The 18,584-nt window shown below is 39.5% G+C and overlaps 1 protein-coding gene across 1 annotated transcript; it reads right to left on the bottom strand.

Moving 5' to 3' along the window:
* Positions 1 to 5,235: 5,235 nt before the first annotated feature.
* LOC110047474 (uncharacterized) lies at positions 5,236 to 17,829 on the bottom strand. Its single transcript, XM_020753227.2, has 9 exons — positions 17,614 to 17,829; positions 17,230 to 17,333; positions 17,047 to 17,089; positions 12,228 to 14,441; positions 11,034 to 11,131; positions 9,692 to 9,840; positions 9,390 to 9,484; positions 9,101 to 9,194; positions 5,236 to 7,989 (listed from the first exon to the last, which is right to left on the bottom strand). Exons 2-9 carry the CDS (start codon positions 17,271 to 17,273, stop codon positions 7,445 to 7,447), a joined length of 3,282 nt encoding a protein of 1,093 aa, XP_020608886.2. The 5' UTR covers positions 17,274 to 17,333; positions 17,614 to 17,829; the 3' UTR covers positions 5,236 to 7,444.
* Positions 17,830 to 18,584: the final 755 nt, after the last annotated feature.

Below are 18,584 nucleotides of genomic sequence, written 5' to 3'. Positions count from 1 at the left end.
ATAGAGACCATTCACAACGTCTTGTACAGCCTTGATAACAGTCGATTTGCCTACATTAAATACCAGGCCAATGCTTGAATATGAATTTCTGTGGGCCAAGTGGTATAGCCCCAAAGCAAGAACTTTCGCTGGAGGTAAACAATTCCTGAATTGCGTGTTTCGCCTCTCTAATCTCGGGCCCAAGATATGGAGTATTGTTTCGAAAGTGTTCCTGTTAACCCTTAACTGCTGTCGAAGGTACTCCTGTGGAATTGTCGGGTCATTATAATGGATGTCAAACCATGAATTGGCTGGGCGAGGAATAGTCCATGTGTAGGGCCTATTACGAACTCGACGGAAATGTCGCCGTCTTCTTAGAATAGCAATGTTCAGAATTTCCCTATATTCATTTGCCCATCTCTGATACAGAATGAAAAAGGCAAACATTTGCTGCAGTTGAATGTTGATAATTTGAAGAAGTAAAACAGCAATAGCCACACAAAACGCCTGATTCGCATTCATGTTTACCAAAATCACCACACATTTACCGCGCAGTTGGCGGATTGATCTGAAATCTGATCACTGATATGTAATTTGCAGTGCGACCCTGATAAATGTCCTCAAATTTGTGGCAATTCCATTTGCGGTTTCAAATTTTTAGAAGTTTTTGCATGGGCTAATTTTGGTTTTTGACTGTAGTGCAACCCGGCCCTAATTCCATATTCTAGAAGTAACTTACCGTAAACTTCCCAAAGTAACGATACTCCTTGCTTTTGGTATTAGCAGCCTTTGGGGCTCATTACATGTACTTTTGGGGGGTCATTACTTTTGAGGGGTCGTTACTTTCGAGGAGCAAAAAAATGTTATGGAGTTGGTACAACTGAGCTATTTTTTACAAAACATAAGACAGAAATTTGTAAAAACAGTTCTTCAAATTAAATTTTCCATTCCAGTTTACAGCTATGTTGCTGCCAAATGGGTGGGCTCTTTATGCCTAGACCGTGTTGTCAGTGGCCAGCAGGAAAGCTTGTCAGATACTGTAAACTGTTTCTTCGTGACGCACTGCTATGTTAGCCTGCCTTAACATTATGACAGTGTGTTGATCACGTTTTCAATTTAGGTTTGAAGAAACGCTCCTTTTAATACGCACCTGCTGAAATGATACAGAGTTTTCAGTTTTAATTGAAAGAAAAGTTCCTATTAGTACGTTCCTGTTACTTGATAAAAATTCTACGGTTTTGTTTCAACATGACACACTGACAAAGCATGAATTGACGTTTCAAAACCCTTCATGGCATAAGCGATACCTTCCCTTGTTGTGGAGTGCCTTAAATCAAGTGATAGTACGGTAACTTTTTTTAAAATAGTCAAACCTCCTGCAAGTGCTTACAGGAGGTGGTCGCTTACAAGAGCTTACCCCATATTGGGTCCAAATTTTGCCTCATTAGCATATGGTAACAGCAGAGACTTACCCCATGACTAAAATGTTCTATTCATGTGGAAGTCAATTTCGAGAAAAAAATCGGGTACTTCCCATTGGGAAACTCTGTCTCTTGTACTACCAAGGAATGTGATAGTGTCACAACACCTTATTATCCAATTTTCTCTCTATTATCTGTCAAGTGGTCGTTTATGGGAAGTAAAAAACAAAAGACAATTTCAAACTTTTAGCCTCTCAAACTGGCAACCGTCACTTGCGAGAGGTGGTGGTTTACAAGAGGTTCTAAATATAGTGATTTGACTTGGAAACTTTTGGCGTTTAGGAAAACTGGTTACTAAGGAGAGGTGGTCACTTAAAAGAAGTGGTCGCAACTGGAGGTTCAACTGTATACCAGTGAACCTTGATCCCACTATTTTCAGAAGGGGGGGGGGGGTCGCTACTTTCCCAACTTATTAGCAGCCACAATTTTTTGACATTACTTTTGGGGGGTCCCTACTTTCGGGGGGATTATTTCCTTAGGGGGTAGTTACTTTCGAGGGGTCGTTACCTTCAGAAGTTTATGGTATAGCCCGGACAAGGAGAACCCTCCCCCTGCTGGGACCATGACGCAGTTTCGCTCCCAAACCAAAACAAATACAGGATCCCACAACTCCTTTCACTCGATTTTTTTTTTCCCCAAAGGTTGTGTCTGTAACTCGGAATACTCCAGCACAAATTGGCTCGTTATCAAGATATTCCTACCTTTTCCTTGGAACTTGTGATGAATTAGAACGCTATGACAAATAAGCTGACGTTCGCCAAATACGATACAGACGAGAAAGGTAAACGACGAAAAATGGCGCTCAACGAACGTTCGGCATTCCTGAGACAAAACAACACCGTCCGCATTAATAAAGAAGTTTTGGGGTTTTAACCAAAGTGCTACTGGCAAAACATATTTCACACAAAACAATATTTAAAACAGCACTCACATACTGACGTATACGTAAACAGCTGCAGAGGTTTCTTGTTCGGCCGTTTTAAAGACACGTAAAAAATTCCTAACCATTTCTTCAGTCAGCTGTTCACACTGTGATTCGCCAGCTTAATTTACCAACCGCTGCAGCCTTTTTGGCAACGAAATGAGCTCTTCAAAACTTGAGCAAGTCATCCCACCTCAAGTATTTGTGTTTGTCGAACGTCCAGACGACGTCGACAGTCGAGCACTTTCCTTCGGCCAGTTTCACTACAACGAAAAAGGATTCACCAATGCTCACAAACGTTCTATTTTGAGATGTCTTCTGTAAACACAAACGTGGTCTATTTCTGTCTCAGCTGTCTTGATGATTTCCCCACGGTAACCTTCGCGCCCCTTTGCGATCCTTCGTGCACTGCACGCTTTACAACACGCTCGCGCCACATAATTCTTGTTTTCTGATTGGCTCGAATTATGTCCCCAGTGCCCACAGTTCGCACGTTCTCACTTGGCGATGAAAAATCCTGGGGCGCTTTTACGAAAACTTCCGCAAATTTCGAAACGGGGACGAATGGTACGGAAATTTCCTAGGAAAGGTTCCAGAAAATCCGAAAATTGTTGAATTTCCGAAAAGCGAACCATTCAAACAAAAATTTGGGAAATTTCGGGATTAAAAGCGATTGGAACAGTAATTTCGATTATTTCGAGGAAAAAAGTTCGAAAATATACCTCAGGAGGTTGTCCCCTTTTTCAGAAATTTTGTAAATTCGTAATTTTCCTAGTCAGCGCTAGTTCTTTTGGCCGCGATCTCAGCGACATCTCACGCAAAGATGACAAAGACGCGTATTCGAAAATGGATTGCACTCTTAATTGTTTTTCGTTGCTGTTTTGGATACGTTGGCTGAGAAATTTACGAAGATTTATGACGCGTGCCGAGCCATTGCGCATGCACCGCCACAATGCACCATTAAACCCTTTGTTTTGCGACGTTTTCGCTGCTGTTGTTGCCTAAAAGTCACGATGTCGATGTATCAGTGTTCTGTTAGCTTCTGCATTTAGACATCGAAGTCATTGAATAATTCCAAGGAGAACAAAAGTGGGGGAGAGTTATCCTTTTTGCACTTTGGTGCAGTCAATCAGAAAATTCCGTTCCATTCGCACCAGACCTTTGCCTTAAATAGGTCTTGCCGTACTCAAAATAAATTTTTAACTTTTTTAAAACAATATTGATTAATTTCTAAGATTTCTGTTAACCGTGAGGAAAATAAATTAACCGTTAGCCTTAAAGAAACAAAAATATTAAACGTTAGCCGTAAAGCCACTATCCCATAGAGACCCTCATAAAGGGTAAGAGAGATTATCAACGGTATAGACTTACATTACTTGCAAAAATACTTGGACGTTAAAATTTCGGACGTTAAGTTTACCGCGGAACCACTCGCCTGCGGCTCGTGGTTTCACAGCCACTTTGACAATGTTAAACGTTGAACGTCCCAAGAGTATCTAGAAATAGCAAATCTTGCTCAGGTGGACGCCTCAAGTGGCTTTTCGCTACGAAAACATGCGCGAAAATTTTCCAACGTTGATTTTTTTCTGAGACTTTTACCACTGTAAGATGATGAGTTAGTTATGCCAGAAATGTAAAAAAAAAAATGGGGGGTGACCGACTTCGTTTTGGATAGAACATGCCCGGAAGAACACCCTAAATCTGAAAAAATCGGGCTTCGTTAGTAAATATGGCCACAGTTTCTGAAAGCCCGAAAATATTGCAATAAGATCTTTGAAGTGAAATACTCTCTGCTAATATTGTTTAAGCGGACCTAGTTAGTGAATTTAGTCAACTGGTGAGGTTCCAACAAGTTCGCATTTAGCGACCATAGTTTCACGAGTCTTGCAGCCGCAAGATGGCATAGGATTCAATGTCGCGTGGACAGAAATCTTGAAATTTTTTTTAACTTCCCACATTGATTTTTTGTTTATTTTTGGACAATGTGGAGACATATAATTATAAATAAAATCTGTTTCTGGGAGGAAAAGTAGGTCACCGAACGTCCAAGATCGTTAGATGCAGGCAAAGCTATAGCAATGGCCATCTGCCCTATCTTCGTTCATTTTATTACTTAGCACGCGCGCTCTTGAATGACGTGGCGTGTGAATTCGTGTAGGCAGTAAGGATGCGCAGAAACAATTAGCCCCGAGAACTTCTTATCATCTCTAAAAATAACTTGGGAGGAACAAGGTTTTTATGAGGGACCCTCATTCCCTCTTGGCTGGGGTCAGTGAAACCAACATCCCCCTGCACAAAAACGTCTGTCGCCAACATGAACCCCTGGGAGGGGTCTCCTACATAAAAAGGTCGGGGACGGTCGCCGTCTCGCTTAGGGGTATAAATCACCCAAGGATTCTGCAGGGGTCCGTTTCTCGAAGGTCCCGAAAAGTTTTCGCATCCGGAAAACCATAGCAAATTCTACGGGTCCGAAAAGCTTCCGGGGCTTCCTGGTCTCACTTTAGGTGTTCGCGACGAAATGCCACAATTTGTTGTCGTCAGGTGCACTCGAAGAAATAACAATGACTCTCTCCATGGATAGTCGTCTCTTTACTATCCATGCTCTCTCATTTCCGTTTCTAGGCTCAAATTCCGCCGCTCTCTCGAGTCCGGTCTATTAGCACGGGCTTCTTTCCCCGAAATGCGGCTGATAATCGAGCCGATTTATTCAGTGGTATCTTTCAGGGTGTCACTTGAGCCACGCCCAAATTGGTCTCTTTTAGGGGTTTATTCAAATTTTCAGACGAGTATCCCCGACATTTTCAAATGGAACCCCCCACCCTCGGGTGTGTACCACACACAAGACAAAAGAAATTTAAGCAGAGAATATATTAATATATTTTCATAGGAAATATCATATACATTATAAATAGATATACAAAAGCACAAAATTCTATAATTCACGAATATAACTTCTCTTGCGGATGGAGATTATCTTCACAGAAGATTGCTATCAACAACTGGTGTAACTGGAGCCATATAATTGGAGTTACAAAAGAGTCTGCACTGTAAAAAGCTAAGCCGTCAGATTTCTATTCTAGAACTGCACCATGCCAATCAAAAAATCGTTTTTTACCAATAACATTTGTGGCACCAGAAAAGCATCTCTGTACTTCCTCATTTGCATTATCAAAAAAATCAAAAAAGCATTAGAAGTGGAATTTTTTTTTTTGGCCTTCCAATATTGTTTCTTCCATGCCTACCATAAGTTCTCATACAGTGTGGATCCTTTTGTGAGGTTTTGAGTGAGACCCAGCATTCCAGTTAATTTTCCTGCAAATTAACGATTCTTTTTCCTCACTTTGAAGATGGAGTTAAAAAGTATATCTACACTATTGGAAATGATTATATCAAATAGTGAAACAGTACGAAAGGAGATAGGAATACAACAGCAAATTGTGCTGGACCAGAAAATATTCATACCACCCCGTGGAAGGTCAATGAAAGTTCTGAATGGGGTTTATTGGGGGGAGGGGGGGGGGGGGGGGCAAGAGGAGAGCTAGAGCATCTAAATTTGTAAAGGAAACTATGAAGCTTGACTGGAATTTCCAGAGGTGGGGGTAGGGGGTCAAACCAAAACACCTTCAGCTGGGGAGTATGAATATTTTCTGAAGCAACACCTTGGTGAGAAGAGAGAAGCAATCTATAGGAACTCTTTGTGACTGAATAAATAACGAATGTGAAAACTGTGACAAGTTTTCAAAGCCATTGTATGAATGCTTTTCTCTTATCTCTTAGCAACTTCCCACCTAAGTGGAACTATTTGTAGTACATGTATTTTCGTGTGCGTTTAAGTGAAGTGTCCTGCAGGGTTCTTATAGTGAAAAGAGACCCAGTTGTCAAAGATTGTCGACTTGTTAGTCTGAAAAAGAACTACTGCATTAACTCAAAGGGTTAGCAAACAGACTTTCCTGTTACCAACAAATGGTTGACGAGATAAGATAACCACCAACAGCCCAAAAACAGCTGACATTTTGCGCAATACATACTGCAAAGGATACTGCTCACAAAGCCAGACAATGTCAGATCCAAGCATTTTAAAGCTACATTAGGTGGCCATTAATGATAAATAACCGGCCATGGCCTTTTTACAGCAGTCTAGAGGGATGCTCTTTTGCAAAAGAAATTTGCAATTCTCAAGATCCAAAAATAATCTTACCAGACATTACAGTGAAATCTGTCACCCTGTTGGCAGTTGACTCTGGTTCTGAAAAAATTATTATCACTGTTCTTAAAATTTAAATAATACTTGTCATTTCAAATCCACTCCAAGGTGTCCAAGAGTTTTATCAGTGACTGGTGACAGTATCAACATTTAGCTTGATGATCTGTGCTCAATGTAAAAAGTAAATTACAGTGTTCTATCACTGCAGCAGTCATTTTTTGAATTCCATTGTTTTATATAGCTATCATGCTTAGGAGGCAAATACATACTAATTTGCCCCCAAGCATCCCATAGTAGCTATTTGAAACAATGGAATTCAAAATGGCTGCCGTATTGGTAAAAAGGTGTATTGTCAATTTCCTGTGATCTTCATTGTCTGTATGGAGAACAGCCAACTTGCATTGAATGCTTGAAATGCCTGTGAACATTGCTGGGAGGGAATTACTATTAATTACCCACATGCAGACAGCATCTTATTGTTCAAAAGTTGGAATATAACTATATGGTGTGGCTTACAACCAGGTCAGTTATTAGCAATCATTTTTCAAGAAATAAACATACAACAGCTTCCAAAGCATTCAGTGTTTTTAAATCTTAATTGTTTGTTATACCATTAAAACATTTCTGAACCTCAAAGTCTGTCTCATCTTTCTTGAGGCTGCAGCCCACCTAGAAGTGCCACTTAACCATGAGCATTTAAAGTAATTTGAAAAGTCTTGGTGGTTAACTTATCTCATCACCAATAAAATGATTACCAACCAAGTTAATGATCTTACATTAAGTATGAATTAACTAACTACCCAAGGGGTGTGTTTCATTCTGTATTCATAGTGAGTTGCCTAAATAATTTATCTGCTCTCAAAGTGTTCCCTCTACATCCAAAACTTCATCCAGTTCAGATGCCATTGAATTGAGTAGAGCCAAAGTAGCAGTAACGTCTTCTTTTTCAGACTCTGTATCCATCGGCATATCAACAGGTGACTCTGTCGACAACTTGTGATTCTCCTCAGTCTGCTCTTTGAGTTGGGAAGTCTGTTTGCTATAAAGTTCTTTTGACGAGAAACTAGACACGTGGTTGTTGACAGAACTAGAAGTAGTTGACGAATGTGTTCTAGTTGAAAGATGTGAGGTTGAGGAAGAAATTTCAGTCGTGGGTGACAAAGAGTTTCTTGATGGCTGTGACATATCTATGTTTAATAGAGAAGAAATTTTGGAAGAAGCTTCTGACACAGTATTGTTCATACTACTGACAAAGTCATTCTCAGTGGTTGACGTCACTAAAGAAGATGTGTCCTTTACAGAAGGTGAATCCTCCATAGGAGCATCCAGTGGTTTAATACTATTTGAGGTCTCTTCAAGTTTGTTTCCCTTTTTGATGGCATTCAAAAGCTCCGTAGGATTTTCTGAAAATAAAATGACATCTTAACTTGGAACTTGTGCAAAGAGATCAAATATTTACTTTTCTTATGGAGTTATTTTACTACATAGAGGATGTTACATGACAGTGCAAAGATAGGAAATTATATTTTCAAGTGGTAAAGACAACAGTTTATGAACCGGTGCCGAGAGTCTGCTGGTGTGAAAAAACAATCACAACTTGGGTCCTGGGGCCCGTTTCTCGAAAGCCCCAGAAACTTTTCAGGCCCATAGAGCCATTTTTAGGTCATCTGTATCTAAAAACAGAGAAGTGTATACGCCTGAAACTTCTTGTATGAACCTCTGTTCATATTAAGAATATGTGTATATAACAGCTCTGTAATCGTGAAGTTCGAGATCTTGCTATGGCTTTCTGGGCCCAAAAAGTTTTTGGGGCTTTTGAGAAACGGGCTTCTGGAGAAAGTTTTATTTAAATTGTCTATCTAATAAAGGGTTATACCATATGACATTTAATTGATGTTGAGAAAGTTTCCAATGAACATTCAAGCACAAAAGGCAAAAAATAAACTTACCAAGAAAACCTCCTAACAGGTAACATTTTGAATAGAGTTAAGAACACCTTATCAGGACCTTAACTCTCACGGTGACCCCATGGGAGAACATTCAATTTGAAGTTCTCCCTATCTTACAGAAGAGGGACATTTCATGTCAGCTCAAAACAAAATAACTCACACTTTAAGCATTTTTACAAGGTTTGACATTAAGTTCTTGAGAATGCTTGAGAATTTAATTGACAGGTCACTTACAGTAGAGAAAATAAATTAAAGTGGATGTTTCAAACAGTATTCAAAATGAAGACTTGATTGATAATCATAGTTAAACACACAACTTAAGCAGTTGTGAAATTAAGCCTGAAAAAAATTCAGGCTTGAATGGGATTCAAACCCATGACCTCTGCAATACCGGTGCAGTGCTCTACTAACTTTGTACTCATTTGTGAAAATTTGTGAGAACTTGAAAAGCTGTGGAAACACTCGCCCCATAACATTTCTTGTTCTCCCAATCTGCCAAAAAAATGGTTTTCCATTACTTATATGTAACAAGTGTTATACAGATCTATGCAAAGACAAAGCATACCTTTCGCCAGTTTTTTTTCTTCAGCCAGTGCGGCACGTTCATTAGTCAAGAACACTCTATATAGCATAACCATTTCTGCTGATGGATGTTCCCTCTACAAAACATCAGTGATCAAAACTTTAACCAAAACCAAAACCAAAACCAAACCAATTACTTACCAATTAGACTACTCAGCTAATCTCAAACCATAGTAAAACCAAAACCAAAACCAAAGTAATTGTCTAATTACTCACAACACTCAATCGAAAACTGCTTTAAGGGACATAAATGTAAGTAGAGCACCACTTACCATACTCTCATCAAACAAAAGTTGTCGATACTTTTCCATCATTTTTTGGCTACGTTTCACAAGTTGGGATGACACAGAGCTGTAGAGACTATCAGCTGGAAGTGTACAATGAAAATTGTAAGTATAAAGACACTGTTGATAAGTGTAAGTGAGTCTCAATGATACTTAAAGCTACTAATTCTTAGAAAAAAATCACTGGAGCACAAAAGTTAAATTTTAACAATGTCTACCCATCAACCTGACTGCCTAAAAAAAGTAATGTGCAGTTTTTCTTTAGCAACATGCCAGTTGTAAACACTAACCTTTTTGAACGTCAGCAGGAGTTGGGCTAGGGTCATAACACACATGATAAGGTGTAAGCCTCTTAATGACATCCTCACGAGAGGTAAAAGATGATTTTATGTCAGGACGAAGCACAGCCTGTTGATCTTGTGTAAGGCCTTGTTTTAACCTACATGTGAATATGAGAAGAGGAAATATTTATGGATGATGAATGAAGAAATCTAGGGCTATTAATCAAACTCTTTAGAGAAAGATGGCAAAATCAGCTAACTATTCCAACTATAAGACTAGAGCCACGCACTTCTCAAGCTTATTAATAATTCATCAAGTTTAAACAAAGGAAATCATGACCATGACAGTGTTCCGATATCTGATCTTAATTAGCACAGATTTTTTACGATTTTATTTCTCCATTTTCTCCTTACTTTTGGTTTCGATTGAGAAGATATATCAAACACTCAAGACAGTGTTTGACCACATTTCCAAACACCTTGAAGTTCATCAAAATACTCCTCTGCACGTCGTATTTTCAACTCTCTTTCTGGTGTTTGGAAATGTGGTCAAACATGGTCTTTCATGTTATATAAATTTCTCCAAAACTTTGTGACAACCATGCTACTTCTTTAGTGCTCCTTGCTTTTCACTTGGAGGTTTTGCACAGATTTTTAGGTAACTCAGTATATATTACATACCCTGCAACATAGCCCCTTTAACAAACAAGCTCATGAAAAATTAGGTTTCTGAAATAATCTTAAGTTCATTTCACATGTGAATGTAAATGATTTCAGCATTCAAACAGGAATAACAAATATACCAGGCCTTAAAAGTGATGGATGTGTTGCAATCATACTAACCAATTAAATTTACTGCATTTGCATCCAATCAGGGATAAAATCTAAACCAATTGTGCCTTGGATTACGCATGCTTTCCTGTGTTGTATGCTTTTACATCTTTTTTTTTTGTGATAAGCTCATACTTAAGAAAACTGTTCAAGCTGCACTTACACTGTACACTGTACATATTGCACATGAAAAGCACTTGAAATCGTAAAACTTTATATCTTGTATTATTAATTAGTCTTAGCTTAATTTCATTTTATGAATAAGTTATACCTAGTCCTATGTAAATAGATTTCAATCTTGAATTTTAAACTTACATCTTCTTAGTCACTTGTTGAAGGTATTTTCTCAATTTTAGTTCTTTTACTTTTACTTCCTGTGTTATACCTGCAAACTAGCTGGTGAGTTTTCTCAAAAAAGCTAAGTGTATATACACAATAAACTTGACTTCCAGTGACTTACTTACTGAAATGCTTTCCAACATTTAGTCAATATTTTAGCCAGTACTTTGCATTGACTCACCTAGAAGCAGCTTTTGGTACATCTGCAGTCTCTGAAGAATGTGGGCGTTTCACCCCTTTACTTGTTTCCTGCTTGATTGGCACAGAAACCTTGATGCTCTAAGTAATAAAGCAAATTCAGAAAATGCAAAATAAAACAAAATACGATGAACAGACTCATACTTAACAATAATTCAAGGTAGACAATATTCAAGGCAATTAATGATTAACATGTAGACATCTATTGAAAATGAAAAAAGAAAATGTATACATAATTGGCCACTCCCCATCGGGGCTTTTCAGGACCAATGTAAATGTTCAAACAATGATAAATAAATATTCAAATAAACATAACTAGGTTAAGAATCCCAACTGGCGGGAGGCAGACCAGTTGGCTATTTTACAAGCGTAGTCCAGAAGTTGAACTTGGGGCTACCGAGAACAACATCAGCTAGCGGTCAGAACGGGATTTGAACCCGGGACCTACGGATTTCAAATCCAGTGCTCTAACCACTCGGCCACGCTGCCTCCATCTATCCAATGCCTCCTGTGAATGGACAGACAAGTAGACAGAAACATGCAAACAGATCAACACAGATAAAAGACGGAGAGACAACCCAGCCTACTGACAGACAGACTGCTTGGCCAGCTGAAAGACAGACAGACTGACAGACAGACAAACAGATGGATGGATGGATGGATGGATGGATAGACAAATGGACAGGCACACAGAATGACGGAGAGACAGACAGACAGACAGACAAGCAGACAGACAAGTAGACAGAAACATATAAACAGATAAACACAGATGAAAGACAGAGAGACAACCCAGCCTACTGACAGACAGACTGCTTGGCCAGCTGAAAGACCAACAGACAGATAGATGGATAGACAAATGGACAGACACACAGAATGACGCACAGACAGACAGACAAGTAGAGAGAAACATACAAAAAGATAAACACAGATAAAAGAAAGACAGACAACCCAGTCTACTGACAGACAGGCTGCTCAGCCAGGTAAAAGACAGACTGACACATGAACAGACAAATGGACAGACAGATGGATGAATAGACAAATGGACAGAGAGACAGAGGGACAGACAGACAAACAGGCAAGGAAGCTCCTCAGCCGACTAACCTGTAACTGTTAAATAATTTTTTTTTATTTCTTTATTTCCATGTTAGGCTTGTACTTTTAATTTGTCACCTCTCACCTGGGACACAGGTTGTCTGCCCGAGGTCTGAAGAATTCTAGGAATGTGCTGCATCTTTCCTTGTGTCTTGACATTGACTTGTCTTTGTTGCTGAAGTACAGGTTGTTGTGTTCTGGTTTGTAAGACAACTTGTTTTACTCCAGAGCCTTGCAGCTGTTGCTGTAATTGTAACTGTTTTAACTGATCTGCTGTCAGACTTTTGGGCTGCACATTACTTGCCGTTTGAAGATTGCTACCGCTAATTTTCTGTTTAACGACTTGCTGTTGCAACTGAAACTGTTTGAGAGCCTGAAGCTGTTGTGGAGTAATTTGAATAGTTTGTTGTGTTTTGGTCCCTTGTAACCCCAGTTTTTGTAAAAGCTCAGGTTGTTTTATGATAAAGACTTTCTGAACTCCTGAATTCTGTGCCTGCTGTGTTTGAGGCAGAGTGTTTTGTTGTGTTGTGGTCACAATTTGAACAACGGGTAATGTGGTTGACTTTCCTTGCTGTGTAACAGAGTTAACTTGCTGAACAATACCTCCTTGATTTAATACCTGCGCAGTAGAGGTTTTGTTGGGTTGATTTTGTACAAAGGTTACTCCTTGAAGTAGCCTGGCACCTTGGTCCTTTGTGATTTGTTGCTGTGGTGTCAGATTTACCTGCTGTTGACCAAGAATTTGGTGCACTTGTTTCTGCTGGTTATTTAAAACCTGCTGCAATTGAATACTAACAGGAGAGGCCACAGTATCTGTCCTTTGACTGACATTAGAATGCTTAGCTGGAGCACTTACATTAACCTGCAAAGTCTGTGTAGTTGGCTGTCCTTGGCCAACAGATTGTGGTTGAATATTCTGTACTATGATCTGCTTCTGAACAGGTTGAGACTGCTGCTGTATTTGCTGAAACAACTGCTGCGGTTGCACAATATTCTGTGCAGGTTTTTGCTGCGTCACTTGCTGAAGCAGTTGTTTGATCACCTCTTCTTGGACGACAATGTTCTGTGGTTGAGTTGGCTGCACAGTTTGTGTCATGAGCTGTGGCTTTTGTTTCAAAGCAGCTTGAAGTTGTGCCGGACTCAGCACCTTCTGTTGTACAGTTTGTACAACTGATGGCTGTTGCTGCTGATTGGACAGTTTTTGCTGAACTAATTGCTGAATCTGCTTAATTTGATTTGCTGGCAATGCCTGAGATTGAACGACCTGGGGCGATGTCTGCTGAGAGACCTGAACGGCTGGATTTTGGCTTCTTATCAAATTTAAAAGTTGTTGTGCTTGGATAAGTTGTGTTGCATGGTTTTGCTGTTGGACATTCCCTTGAGAAACTTGGTTTACAACAGTTTGCACCTGTGGAGTAACTTGATTCGACACTTGTTGCAGAAGTATCTTATGCTGGGTACCAACTACTTGAGGAGGTGATGACATGGTATTAGTCTGAGGTAACATACTTGGCTGTTTAGGAGCAATTCGTTTAACAGGAGTCGTTGAAAGAATTGGCTGTAAATTGCCTGGAGACGACTTAATAGTATGTGCACTTCCAGCTGCAACATTAGTTCTCACATTTGCTTTAGAATCAATTCCATTTAACGCAGCACGATGCCCTGGTGAAACATTCTGCTGTCCACCAGCAGACTGTTTTTGTGCAACATGCGTAACAAGAGGCAGTCCTGAATTTATCACCTGCATTCCACGATTTCCCGGAGATCCAACTGTTGAGTTGCTCACGGCAGAGGAAACATTGGGTGTTTTAGGCTGGATAGGTATGGGTTTTTTGCCTTGAAATGTTGATACAGATGTTACAGAGGGTTTGGGTATTGCAACAATCCCTGGTGAAGCAGAAATTGCTAATCCAGTGCTTCCAACTTTGTTGACTGCATTGCTAGTGGCTTCCAAGCCAGGAGCCTTAAGAAAACTAACTCCAGTTGACACTGGAACTGCAGAGGGAACAATGCCAACATTGAAGGGTGCATTTGTACTTCCACTAGTTCTTGCAATACCATTATTGTTAACTACTGCATTCACAAATGTGCTCTGAGGAGCAGCAGATGAATTGATGCCAGTTAATGATGTTTCAGATCCAAGAGAGGGAACCCTTATGTTTGATGGCAATGCACTAGCAACAGCAGCTCCTCTAGTTGTACTTGTATTTAATGTTGGGGTCGCTAAGCGATTCAGGTTCACGTAAGATGATCTAGAAACAGCATCTTGAGGAGGATTCTTTGAAGGCAGGCTGCTGTCCTATTAACAAAATAAAACCACAAGTGAGACAATCTCAGACAGTGCAGAGTGCAATGCACTGACACGTAGTAATTGCACAGGTCCTAATCCCTGCCTTTCACTCCCAGTCTGTACTGACTATGGTAGTCAGTTACAGCTTTTACCCTTGCAGAATGTGAATGGACAGGAACCTTGAGGAGACATAAATATCTTAGCAGTGTGTATGTTTTACGTGTATATTTTCACTGAAGGTCCAAAAATAACTTACAGTTATCATTTCTCGACAAAGTTTTGAATTTTACACTCATTTGGCATTTTACATTAATTTGGTCCTTATTCATTTTGAGTTCAGTAACATGTTGAAGTAGTAAATGCAACAACACAGAAGACCTCTTTTTCACTGCTGGAAATAAATGGAAGACGGTTAACTCTGCTGAAAAAAATGGAAGGGGAACGATTTTGTTTCATTTAAAATGCAAATTTCCATTTCAACAATAAACAAGAACTAATTTAATTATCAAATAGTCACAACATAACATGTTCTTACTCTGTTGCCACCTTTCGGTGTCAACAATAACACCACTTAAAATTAATATACAATTATATGATTAATACAACTGAGACGCATTTTAATGAGAAGCACTGAAGGTTAACACTACTACTTAACTTAGATTATATCCTACATCGATGAACTAGTCTCTTTAAAGACTGTTTAAATAAATTTATGCTTTCAGTACATGCATAGGAGTCTGCAGCAATATTTGAGAATTTTCTTTGGTCACAAATTTACAATTCAATAACAACTCTTAATGTTCCCAACTAAGGAAGGTTTTGTCCGAATATGAACTTTTTGGTCTTTTTAGGTGATTAAAGGAATGACATTTCTTGAACCGAGCTTGGAGTCTCAAAAGATACACAGTCACAGAAGCAATCTTTGCACTACAAAAAAGAAGTGAAGTCACCCAAAATATGACTGTTGTCCCCTGTCAAAATGAGAGTGTGATATCCCACAACATATAAAAACCCGCATTGCTCTAAGAAGGAAAACAAAGTGTATAATGCTAGCAATACTAGAATACATGCATCTTACAAGATGCATTCTACCACAAGGAAAAGCGCCCAACAAATTAACCTTGGTAGATCACTATATACAAACAGGCATCCAAACGCAGGAGATTCAGTGATTTGTGCCAAATTTGTACTGCATATCTAATTTCCATCCCTAGATAATCAGCCTAACTTGATTTTTGGTGTTACAACCAAAACTACATGCCAGTAACTAATTTTTGAGGTCAGAATATTTAAAAGTAAATGGCAAAATATGTTTAAGACATGCTTTATCAGAGAGCTACAAAATATCAAAAAAGAATTCCTTTCCATAGCATTGGATGTTATTTCTTTTCTTCCATACTTGGATGTTTCTCCTCTAGGGTGGTACAACAAACATATCACCAGCTTTATTTTGTACAATACAGGATTTTCAGCTCATAACTTTACTATGTAATGGTATGATCTTCTTCAGTGCTCTCCCATGTGGTTGAAATTTGGAAAATTGGAAGTACCCCTTCTCTCGAACGGGACCTGCAGTGGCCTAATGGTAAGCATACTGGACTCAGGATTAAGCAGTCCATGTTCAAGCTGGCTGAGGTAACAGTGTTTCATTCTTCAGCATTACACTTTACTCTCACAGAGTCTCTTTCTGCCCAGGTGTATAATCGGATGCTGGTGAATGTAATGCCAGAGATAACCCTACAACAGTCTCACTTCACCTTAAGTAGCGGAAGAGTAGAAATACTCCTGATGTAGTCACTTCATGCAGTGCAAACAAGAGCTAAGTACCAACCTGATGGGCGATTGGGCTTGAACACAGACTTTACCTTATATTCTTTCTCCCAATCTTACCAATTTGTTTTTACATTTTGAAATCTTGCCAGTACCATTCCCTAACAATTTGGCACTACTTTACCTTGGAAAGGTTTTCTGGTGGCATGGATCTAACTAAGGTAATTATGTGGGTAATTAATTTTGCAGATTGGCGATTTTTTGTAACTTATGGGAACTAAGTTTTGCAATTCTAATGACTGGTTTTTCTTGCTGGATATTGAGTTTTGTGATTTTCAGAGAGTTACATTGAATTGGAACTACAACATTTTCAGAGTGACATAGAGTGACACTGAAATCAGTGTCACTCTGTCAAATTACATCCTGCCTAAGTGTGACTGATTGCTCCTACAATGGATCAGAAATAACTGCGATACCACTTGATGCACTACTACACCAGCAGTGTACATAGCAGTAACAGAAAAATCTCTGGTTTTACTGGCAACCCAAAATTACAACACAAAAAAGCTAATTCGTGAAGAGCATAATTTCGTAATTTTCTCACTAACTAAACTACTAATGTCCCAACTGCACAGTCATATTAAATGTCAACTTATGCTTTACTTTTATGCTATGACTGAAATGTTATATGACTTTCAACGATACAGCAGCATAAAATAAAGGAAGCAACATGCATATTCTGTCAGCCACTGAGTCAATAAGCCAGATATATGGTTACCAAAAACATGTAACGTTCTGAGTACTGTCAAAGAGCACATGCTCCTCAAGAGAAATTTCTACACACCTGGCTGTTACTTCTAAGGAATTCCTGCAGAGCAGTAGGGTCGCTGTAGAGAAAAAACAAATTTACCATAAAGCACTTGATTACCCATCTAACTAGCGAGTACTTCCTCTTTGTAGCTTTCGGATTAACTGAATACGTGCTATGTCAAAGCTTATATTGCTGACAGTAAATATTTATACTTACTTTATCACATCCAAAAGACATTTAGCGCTGCCATCATCCATCATTTCAAACGGACAGCGGCCAAACGAACCGCTGTTCTCGCCTTAGCATAAACTCCGGTGACCCTGCAGTTTAAAATAGGTTTTGTTTGTAAAGAACTTGGAAATGGATTTAAGAAATAGACCTATTTTTTTCACAGAACAGGCAAATATAAAATTACAGGCAGACAATGAGAATTTCCGGAACAATATTCGTAAGGCTTCTCTCCAATTTTCGATGCTCTAAACGTCTTGAAAAAAATTCTGATAAAAGGGGGGCAAACAGCCCCCCATCCAAGAGGTACAGCCGGCAAAATACGTTTGTAAAATTACAAACTATATCTTCGTGTTCGATCGAATGGCCTACCTGTGCTTGTTTGCATATGACCAAATCCACGGGCTTTTATCGGTACATGGACCCAAATTGCTCCCTCATGTCGACTGGTAGGAGAATGTACTGTATCTGGAAATGGTCGTTTCGGCCTCGGGCCGGGCAAATTTCCTGTTTTGGAGTGATTTTAGCTAAAATTTCACGACGGACATGCGACCGCGACTCGCATTTGTTCCAAGCAACAATATGTGGGGGGGTCCAGGGGCACGCACGTGATCAATGTGATTCAAAAGACTGGGTTCTATTTCCGGTAATTTTGGCGGGAAGGGGCTGGATGTTGATTAGTCAGGAATTTGTAACATGGTTTGACAGAAATTTGAGCGAAATTGAAAGTGTGCAGACCTTCTTGATAAGGCTAAGAGTTCTGTACCACTTGGTATGGACTTCTCTAAACGCGCATCAGTACATTTCGTAACCGCTTCTACCTTTGACAAGACAATGTCCACATCATGGAAAACGTGGTGAAAATCTCGGTTTTTGTAACTCTTGCTCTCTCTGCGTCAACTCCCTTGTGGGTCTTGTAGGCCGACCTGTCGCTAAAAATGCCTCTTGCCCTTCGTCAATTAATTACTCAAGGGTGGTAATGAACGCAAAGGGAGGGGAAGGGGAGGGTCTGGATTCCGTTACACGAAAAATGAAAAGGTACTTCCCTATTTACGGAGAATAGAAGGGGACATTCTACTTTCATGACAGATGAGACATGTTTCAGCTAAACTTGCAAAACTAATTTAAAAAAGCCAGGGGCGGATCCAATGGGGGGTGGATTGAGTTGCTGGCCCCCTGCCCCCCTCCCTTTACAACAGCCCACCAAAAAAACATAATACGTGGAAAAACAAACGGAAATACGCGGGTCCAAAAAAATGTACAAATACGTTTCAAGAATTTGCAGTGTTACGGTCTCCAATTTGTCCTCTCTAAATCGGCATGTTTTAGGACAAACGAAGGAC

This window comes from Orbicella faveolata, unplaced genomic scaffold (genome assembly GCF_042242905.1).
Source record: "Orbicella faveolata isolate gen_17 unplaced genomic scaffold, um_ofav_v1 contig_46, whole genome shotgun sequence".
NCBI lineage: Eukaryota > Metazoa > Cnidaria > Anthozoa > Scleractinia > Merulinidae > Orbicella > Orbicella faveolata.
Note: the sequence above shows the minus strand (reverse complement) of the source record. Positions and strands in the feature narration are given on the sequence as shown.

Coding starts and splice junctions, on each gene's coding strand:
- LOC110047474 (XM_020753227.2), bottom strand. CDS start 17,273: ATGATGGATGATGGCAGCGCTAAATGTCTTTTGGATGTGATAAA. Junction 17,090..17,229: donor TGTCTTTTGGATGTGATAAA/GTAAGTATAAAT, acceptor TTTTCTCTACAG/CGACCCTACTGCTCTGCAGG. Junction 7,990..9,100: donor AGAAAAAAAACTGGCGAAAG/GTATGCTTTGTC, acceptor TTTTATTTTCAG/AAAATCCTACGGAGCTTTTG.